The sequence below is a fragment of the Haliotis rufescens genome, unplaced genomic scaffold, assembly GCF_023055435.1.
Source record: "Haliotis rufescens isolate VD_foot unplaced genomic scaffold, xgHalRufe1.0.p SCAF_13, whole genome shotgun sequence".
NCBI lineage: Eukaryota > Metazoa > Mollusca > Gastropoda > Lepetellida > Haliotidae > Haliotis > Haliotis rufescens.
In genome coordinates this window covers 12,153,841-12,162,963 of record NW_025963813.1, presented here as the reverse complement: position 1 = coordinate 12,162,963, position 9,123 = coordinate 12,153,841, and the positions used below count along the sequence as shown (strand labels likewise).

Genomic DNA, 9,123 nt, shown 5'->3' with positions numbered 1-9,123 from the left:
TGTTCGCGTTAATTTGGATATTATAGAGAAGTGTCTAGTGAGTTGTTCCCCATGGGTGTAGCTGGGCAACGCAGATGATCGCAATGGCCGGACGATCGCCTTCAAAGGTTGGAGGAATATGAAATCGGAATTGGGAGAAAAGATACAGAAAATTTCCGAGAAATATCAAACGTAGACCCCTGTTCATAAAATGGACTTGTCCGACATTTGCCGACGTCGGATTGTATTCTGGGAGTCATTATTATTTAAATATGGTACATATTATAAAAGTTTTTAAATTTTATTAACATGCTTAAATAGGCTGTACAAAATAGTGACGTTTTAAAGACGGAATAAACGACGAATGGGATTGTTTATCGTACACAATAAAACACTGCAGGGAGAATAAACCACTCAAGGCGGCGTACTCATGGTTTATTCTCCCTGCAGTGTTTTATTAAAAACTAAACTGTTATGGTTAACTGTTAAATATTACCCAACTTAATGGTAAAGTTTAGTACTGAGGATCCTTCGCCAAAACAACATTAAGTTACTGACACTAACATCCAATATGGACATATCTCGTCAAGACTGGGCAACCTAGACTGTGATATTGTTAAAGTATATATCTATCAGGAAGTAAATCGCTTCAGCCTAAAGTACACTGGTTAAATATTTGTGACGGTTTGAGATTTCTTAATCCAGGAACAACAGCTGGTGTAGGGCGTACTTTGCAATTCCGTGACGCAATTTCTTTTCTTCAAATTTTAATATTTGGGTGGAGACACCTAAAAATGTGTACTATTTGAACGTCATGCATAAGCTATATAAATACAAGTGCGTGTCGTTTGATTGCCGTTGTCTCTGCTTGTCGTGATGGATACAACGGTTGTGTTTAAACTGACAGTACTGGGTGAGTGATTGATAGATGATGGACTAATGTAATACCATGAAACCTACCCGTGAAGATCCGGGGTAGAATAGGTCTTCAGCAACCCATGCTTGCCGTAAAAGGCGACTATGCTTGTCGTAAGAGGCGATTAACGGGATCGGGTGGTCAGGCTCGCTGACTTGGTTGATGCATGTCATCGTATCCCAATTGTATAGATCGAGCAAGTATATGTTATTATTCTATTATAATCACTCTTTTGTCTGGCCCAGACTCGAATATTTACAGACCGCCGTGATATAGCTGGAATATTGCTTAGTGCGGCGTTAAACAAAAACCAACAAACAAAACCATGAAAACGCGTTATGGAAACCATTAAACGTATATTGAGTTATATATCTAAAACGTTTTGAACATCTTCTTATGTATTTCATCAGGGGGAACTGTCGGCCCTGTCGTCTAAGGCGCCGCGATTCGCTGTGCAGAGTTGCGTCCCTTGGGCACGCCAGAAACCTATGATTGTGGGTTCGAATCCCGGTTCGCCCCCATTATGTTTCTAGTTTTGTCAGCACCATACCCGTGCTCGTGGATTTCACCAAAGTGGTAAACGTTTGAGACCTGTATCACTTCGGGCTTTCATCCAACATGAAGCTGACACGCCGTGATATGACTGGAATAATGTTAAAAGCGGCGTTAAACCCAACTCACTCACTCACTATGTATTTCATCATGTTAATGGGATCCCCGAAGTGTAAACACTAAATAGAGTTTGTATTGATTCATTTTCCAGGCAGTATCCTTGCACCCGCTGTGGGTCAAAACTATGGTTTCACCAACATGGGATTGGCGAACAGAAGAGTGCAGCCCTATTTCGTCCGCCAGCAGGTCGCACCACAGACACCAAGATTTATGCCAGGTCAAGGATTTCAAGCCAATCCTCTTGGTAAAGCTTTTCGAGGAAATCCTGTTGCTATGGCATTCGGTGGTGCCAATCCTTTTGCAGGAAGGGGGGCTGTAAATTCTTTCACCCTGCAACAGGGTGCACAGGTCGTTGGTAGAGGTGTTGGACGTCAATCGCCAGCAGCAGCAGCAGCAGCAGCAGCACCAACTCCCCCATCACAACTTTCTCAGGATCAGAAGAAGCTGGTTGACATGTTGGTCCATGTGATTTCCACGAATCATAAAGCAAGCCAGAAGACTCATACAACAGATGCTCCTGTTGCTTCAAGTAGAACTCATTCACGGCCAGGGAATGCAGAGCCACACAGTCATGTTATCGTCCACAGCCATGGGCAGAATCAGCAGCCTCATGTACACGTGGCACAGCTAAGTCACAATGGGCGTGATCCATTGGCACCAAATCCCACGTTCATCAACAGTCAGCCGACAACTGATGTTCTTCGTTCTTCGCCTGGATTAACTGGCACAAACCATCCATATCGGCCCGCTGCTGTTCCTAATGTTCTCAGTTCAAATCCAACCCGACGAAACCTTCATTCCACAGTTGCAGAAAACAATCTGCAAATTCCTAATATTTTACAGAGCGGTGTCCTGGACGTACCGCACAAACCCAGCAATCTGCCATTTTTCTTAACAGGCGAGAAGAAGAAAACTACCCAGCCAAGACACGTTAACTCAGCACTGCTAAAACCAACCCATATGTCAGTTGTGCCCATTAGGAGACAGATCCCCCCTCCGTCACAAGCTACACAGCCAACCAACACTGAACCAGTCACAAAACCACAAGCCTCCTCGAAGAAGGAAGAAGATGAGGAAGGGGAGGCGGAAGAAGAGGAAGAAGAAGAACCAGATAGATCTCGGCCACCTTCGGTTCCTTCAGGGCAGCGTCCCAACTTCACACAACTCACACCACCTAACGGTCAAATCCCTGCTCCCAGGCCGGTACCTGTGCGGCCAGTACCCACGACTCAGGTTCCCATGGGCACCTCTGTCTCTGCCTCCACCCCCACCACCATGCCGGTCCCGTCCCTCATCCCCGGGGCAATCAACCCATTTGCAAACCAGCATGTTGTGAAACTCCCAGGCCAATAGGGGCATTAACAGGATATAGTTATACATCGACATTGTGGCACATTTTGCACTTTGAAGTCGATTCAGTAGGACTGTGATCATTCTGTATAAGTGGAACTGATTGTCATTTTTTAAAGACACTTATTTAAGATCTGTCGAAGCTGTAATCTCGGGCTTGAGAACATCCTCCTGGCGAATCACAGGATCCTCCGAGGGATATTCCTCTTTTGGCCGACCGCCTCCGTGGTCTAGTGGTAGAGCGTCCGCCCGGAGAGCGGAAGGTCCGGGGTTCGATCCCCGGCCGCGTCATACCAAAAGACGTTACAAGATGGTACTTGTTGTTACCCTGTCTGGCGCTCGGCATTAAGGGGCTAAAACAAGGACTGGTCGGCTTGGAGTCAGTATACTGTGTCTGAGTGGGGTATTCATGTTAAACTGCGGCATGGTATCTCAGTGGGCTAGCACTATAAATCGGCATCAGTCCGGACTAGTACAAGCAGCCACACACACACGTGCATGCACGTCGCTATATAAATGCAATAATCTTGGATGCGACGTTTAACCCCATTTCACCTCACCTCCTCTTTTGGCCGGACCCTGCCTAACCTTATTGACTCAACGTGATTCTCGTTTTCATTTGCACAAGTTGACACGATGCTAATGTGCTTGTTTCGTTGAACAATTATCTTGTCAACAGATATATTGAAGGGGAACACCAAGGCCAATGGTACATCGTATATCAAGAAGTGTATGTGTGTGTGTGTGTTTGTTTGTAAATGAATAAATTTTATAACAATTAATTTTTCAGTTTTATTGTTTAATTTTGAAGATCTAACATGTCCTGGTTGCTATCTGAGGAGCTGTAATATTAGTGTGTCATATACCCTTAATATTGGTTTCTGTTTTGGTTTCTTTGTTGTTTAATGCCGCACTAACCGCCTCCGTGGTCTAGTGGTAGAGCGTCCGCCCGGAGAGCGGAAGGTCCGGGGTTCGATCCCCGGCCGCGTTATACCAAAAGACGTTAAAAGATGGTACTTGGTGTTACCCTGTCTGGCGCTCGGCATTAAGGGGCTAAAACAAGGACTGGTCGGCTCGGAGTCAGTATACTGTGTCTGAGTGGGGTATTCATGTTAAACTGCGGCATGGTATCTCAGTGAGCTGGCACTATAAATCGGCATCAGTCCGGACTAGCATCAGCACGTCGCTATATAAGTGCAATAATCTTAGACGCGACGTTAAACCCAATTTCACCTCACCTAATGCCGCACTAATCCTTACTCCAGCTGTGTCGTGGGCATCAACCCCCGCAATTAGGATAGGATGACTTGCAATCCCCGAGCCGGGCCACCTGATCCGTTCAGACGCATCTTACGACCAGCACAGGGGACTGGGAACCTGTATTTTAACCCAGATACCCCTCACGTGCTTGATGTAAGTAATGCAACTGAACACTACAAAACAACTGATGATGCCCTATATATACTCACCGTTCAAAGAAACGCGAACCATAGAATTCGGTCGGTTTGTCGTTTAACGCCGCACTCAGCAATATTACAGCTATATGACGGCGGGCGAACCACAGAAACATATGGAGAAGTATGTATGTTAGTTAGAGATGTTTCCAATGTGTACCACTTCATGACACATCTTACAATCAGTTAAGTGTTACGACAAAGTGTCTTTATTCTTATCACGATATGCTGCACGTTATTGCCAATAATTACACGTTAATCCTTCACGAGACAAATGGTGTATCTCGATTCATTACGTCACATGTGATGCGTTCATGAGCGTCGGGACGCGCGAAGATCCGGGTTGGAATAGGTCTTCAGCAACCCATGCTTGCCGTAAAAGGCGACTATGCTTGTCGCAAAAGGCGACTAACGGGATCGGGTGGTCAGGCTCGCTGACTTGGTTGATGCATGTCATCGATCCCAATTGCGTGGATCGATGCTCATGATATTAATCACTGGATTGTCTGGTCCAGACTCGATTATTTACAGACCACCGTCATATAGCTGCCATATTGCTGAGTGCGGCGTAAAACAACAAAGCAACCAACCAAATCATGAGCGTCGGTTCACACAACATAACAGTATTTTCGTTTGCGCGTCGAACCATTCTAATATCTCTTGAATATGAGTAAATATCCATACATAAACCAACATGTATGGTATTCGCGTTTCTTTTGTCGGTGAGTATATTACCAGATTCCTTGGGAGATTGTATCTTTTAACCTCAAACAGCTGAAATAAGTAACTGAGTTGGGTTAAACGTCACTTTGAGCAGTACAGGTATGTCAGAGAAAGGATACAGGTCTGAAACATTTACCAGTATGGTGAAACCCACGAGCATGGCATTGACAAACCAAGGATCATAATTAGGGCGAAACCATGAGTGGGGCGGTCGGGTAGCCTAGTGGTTAAAGCGTTCGCTTGTCACGCCGAAGACCCGGGTTCGATTCCCGACATGGGTACAATGTGTGAAGCCCATTTCTGGTGTTCCCCGCCGTGATATTGCTGGAATATTGCTAAAAGCGGCGTAAAACCATACTCACTTACGAAACCATGAGTCGAACCCCAAAACACTGGATCCTGTCGCGCCTAAGGGACGAAACGCATTCTATTTGCTGCCCGAGGTATTATGCAATAAAGGGCGGTGCGGTAGCCTGGTGGTCAAGCGTTCGCTCGTCACGCCGAAAACCCGGGTTCGATTCCCCAAATGGGTACAATATGTGAAGCCCATTTCTGGTGCCCCCTGGCGTGATATTGCGAAATATTGCTAAAAGCGGCGTAAAAATATAGTCACTCACTCAATCTTACGCAAAAACAAGCTGAGTGGACCCGAGTAGTCTGGACTGTCCTACTCCTCAGATATCGGCTAGCCACTCATCCCAGCACCTCGACACTTGCCCCGGGTAGATCCGGGGTAGAATAGGTCTTCAGCAACCCATGCTTGCCGTAAAAGGTGACTATGCTTGTCGTAAAAGGCGACTAACGGGATCGGGTGGTCAGGCTCGCTGACTTGGTTGATGCATGTCATCGTATCCCAATTGCGTGGATCGATGCTCATGATATTAATCACTGGATTGTCTGGTCCAGACTCGATTATTTACAGACCACCGTCATATAGCTGTAATATTGCTGAGTGCGGCGTTAAACAACAAACCAACAACAACAACCTCGACACTTCCTTTGCAGCAGTCAAATAACGAATATTAAAAACATAACAATCTTATTTTGATATGAAAGATATATTTATTATGAATACTCAAACGAAATGTAAACATTCGACATTCTGAAACAAAAAATAAATTCAACCTTGAGATGTAGCGCGGGACGAAAATGCAGATGTGGGAGTATGTGTCCTTGTGACTTCACGTGGGGGTCATCTTATCAAAGCAGGCTTAGTTTGATGGGGTTCGTCTGCTTAAAAGAAGAAATAGAACAAAGCACGTTTAAAAATACAGTGAAGCTTCGCCTTTTCCCAAACATTGTTAAAACTTAACAGCCTCATTAACCCAGACATCTGATTTTCAGCGCGAAAGTGAGTGAAATAAAACTGTCCGGATCAATGAGGTTTCATTGTCACTCATTTGTCAAACAATAAGTTTTGAAATTCTCTGCTGTTTTAAAGGTATTTGTACTTAAAGTAAAAGCTGCACAAAGTAGTATACAGTGACACCTCGTTAACGACAAGTGAATCTATGCATGTATGTTTTGTTTTGTTTGTTGTTTAACGCCGCAATCAGCAATATTCCAGCTATATGACGGCGGTCTGTAAGTAATCGAGTCTGGACCAGACAATCCAGTTATTGACAACATGAGCATCGATCCACGCAATTGGGATACGATGACATGCATCAACCAAGTCAGCGAGCCTGACCACCCGATCCCGTGAGATGTCTACTTACGACAAGCATTGTCGCTTCTTACGGCAAGCATGGGTTGCGGAAGACCTATTCTAACACGGATCTTCACGGATGCTTTTTTAAGTTTTAACTCGTTCGCTGGTATTGAAGACGAAGTGGTCCTGTCAGAAATCCCAATTTGAATCTTTATCTAGGATCGACACTTTGCTTATCTCAGGGGGGCACGGGGGGGGGGGGGGGGGGGGGGGGGGGCAGTCGTCTAAGGCGCCGCGATTCGCTGTGCAGAGTTGCGTCCCTTGGGCACACCAGAAACCTATGATTGTGGGTTCGAATCCCGGTTCGCCCCGATTATGTTTCTAGGTTTGTCAGCACCAAACCCGTGCTCGTGGGTTTCACCGAAGTGGTAAACGTCTGAGACCTGCATCCCTTCAGGCTTTCCTCCCACATTAAGCTGACACGCCGCGATATAACTGGAATACTTTTATAAGCATCGTTAAACCAAACTCACTCACTCACTCACTCACTCGAACTACGGATAACTCAATGTATTGTCGATGATCCAAAGAACTTCAAGTTAAAAACATTCCCCTGCATATATATATTTACACTTTTTAAACAAATCATCAGTCTAGCAACATTCATTAGTTATTGCAATGTCGTACATATTTACATACTTGATCAGCCTTAGCCTCGGACTTGAGACCAGTTCTGATTCCAGTTCTGATTCTGGTTCTGATTCCGGTTCTGGAATGTACATTCCAGTCTCAGTGTTGGAATGTTGGGAACGTCTCTTCCAGCTGCTCCCCGGACACGTGACCGGAAGTCATTGTTAATTACATTCTCCAATCGCTGGCAGTCGCCGGCTTGTCCCCGAGGTAGCGTGAGCGGGACGCTAATCTGGGGTGACCCTGGAAATCGAAAGTTCAGTTTATGAGCAGGATGACAGTTTCGTATACGCATAGATGGAGTGCTTTTTCAAGGTGATAGTTTCGTATCAAAATCACTTGAGGTGAGGTGAAATGGGGTTTAACGTCGCGTCCAAGATTATTGCACTTAAATAGCGACGTGCATGCACGTGTGTGTGTGTGTGTGTGTGTGTGTGTGTGTGTGTGGCTGCTTGTACTAGTCTGGACTGATGCCGATTTATAGTGCTAGCTCACTGAGATACCATGCCACAGTTTAACATGAATACCCCACTCAGACACAGTATACTGACTCCGAGCCGACCAGTCCTTGTTTTAGCCCCTTAATGCCGAGCGCCAGACAGGGTAACAACAAGTACCATCTTTTAACGTCTTTTGGTATGACGCGGCCGGGGATCGAACCCCGGACCTTCCGCTCTCCAGGCGGAAGCTCTACCACTAGACCACGGAGGCGGTCTGAGATAGGTTTGGTAGCCAATTTGAGGTACAGGTGTCATCTTACACACATTTGTCATATCATCTTACTTACAAAAGTGTGTCTTAACATGAGGGCGAATTTTGGATGAGAACTTAGATATTAACCCCGTTTCACAAAGCGATCTTAGCTTAAGGTGATCGTAACTCCTATACCAAGGCTTTCGATAGTCGGGGCCCATGCGGTATTGGCTCGATTCTGAAGGGAAGGCAACTGCACGGTGAAATGAGTCGCCCAAAGTCATTAGGTTGCCCTTTCTCGAAGAAGAAAAACGTGCCTATCCAACAGACGTATCCCATGTCTGGGTGCCGTTGCACAAAGCGGTCTCAGCGATAAGGTGATCGTAGCTCCCATACCTTAACTTAGACTAACGACAGTCGTAGTGCTAAGGTTGAATCGTACAACGGCACCCTGGTCAATCAACGTCTGAAATTAATCACTGTCATTTTTTGTGTTATTGGGTTGGAGAAATATCTTTCAAATCTTACCTTGGAACACATTACGTCGGCCATTACGTTGATTGTTGTTGTTATTGTTGTTAGGACGACGAGTATTGAAGTTGTTATTGTTGTTAGGGCGACGAGTATTGAAGTTGTTATTGTTGTTAGGGCGACGAGTATTGAAGTTGTTATTGTTGTTAGGGCGACGAGTATTGAAGTTGTTATTGTTGTTAGGGCGACGAGTATTGAAGTTGTTATTGTTGTTAGGGCGACGAGTATTGAAGTTGTTGTTATTGTTGTTAGGGCGACGGGTATTGAAGTTGTTGTTATTATTGATGGGGCGACGGTTGTTGTTGTTGTTTGTACCCCGGAAACAACGATGATCTGAAAGCTCTATATTGTCACAGTTTCCGATATCGCCATTAAACGTCGTTCCATCAGGACACCTCATCACAGAGCCTTCTCCGTTTGCTGTGCCACACGCCAGGTAAACACGGCAGTACCCTGGGATTTCA

At 45.4% G+C, this 9,123-nt stretch overlaps 1 protein-coding gene and 1 long non-coding RNA gene across 3 annotated transcripts; one reads left to right on the top strand and one right to left on the bottom strand.

Moving 5' to 3' along the window:
• Positions 1-847: 847 nt before the first annotated feature.
• Positions 848-3,200, top strand: LOC124139167 (calcineurin-binding protein cabin-1-like). Its single transcript, XM_046506194.2, has 2 exons — positions 848-892; positions 1,659-3,200. Exons 1-2 carry the CDS (start codon positions 856-858, stop codon positions 2,918-2,920), a joined length of 1,299 nt encoding a protein of 432 aa, XP_046362150.2. The 5' UTR covers positions 848-855; the 3' UTR covers positions 2,921-3,200.
• Positions 3,201-6,136: 2,936 nt separating this feature from the next.
• On the bottom strand, positions 6,137-8,810 carry LOC124139166. Of its 2 annotated transcripts, none has more exons than XR_006861752.2 (3): positions 8,657-8,810; positions 7,445-7,678; positions 6,137-6,327 (listed from the first exon to the last, which is right to left on the bottom strand). It is a non-coding gene; the product is annotated as an uncharacterized LOC124139166 (long non-coding RNA). The 2 variants fall into 2 exon arrangements; XR_006861751.2 differs by having other exon boundaries at positions 6,137-6,324.
• Between the last annotated feature and the right edge of the window lie 313 nt (positions 8,811-9,123).

Excerpts from the sequence above, each read along its gene's own strand:
- LOC124139167 (XM_046506194.2), top strand. The coding sequence starts at position 856 with ATGGATACAACGGTTGTGTTTAAACTGACAGTACTGG. Across the intron at positions 893-1,658 it reads GTTTAAACTGACAGTACTGG|GCAGTATCCTTGCACCCGCT; the intron begins GTGAGTGATTGA and ends TTCATTTTCCAG.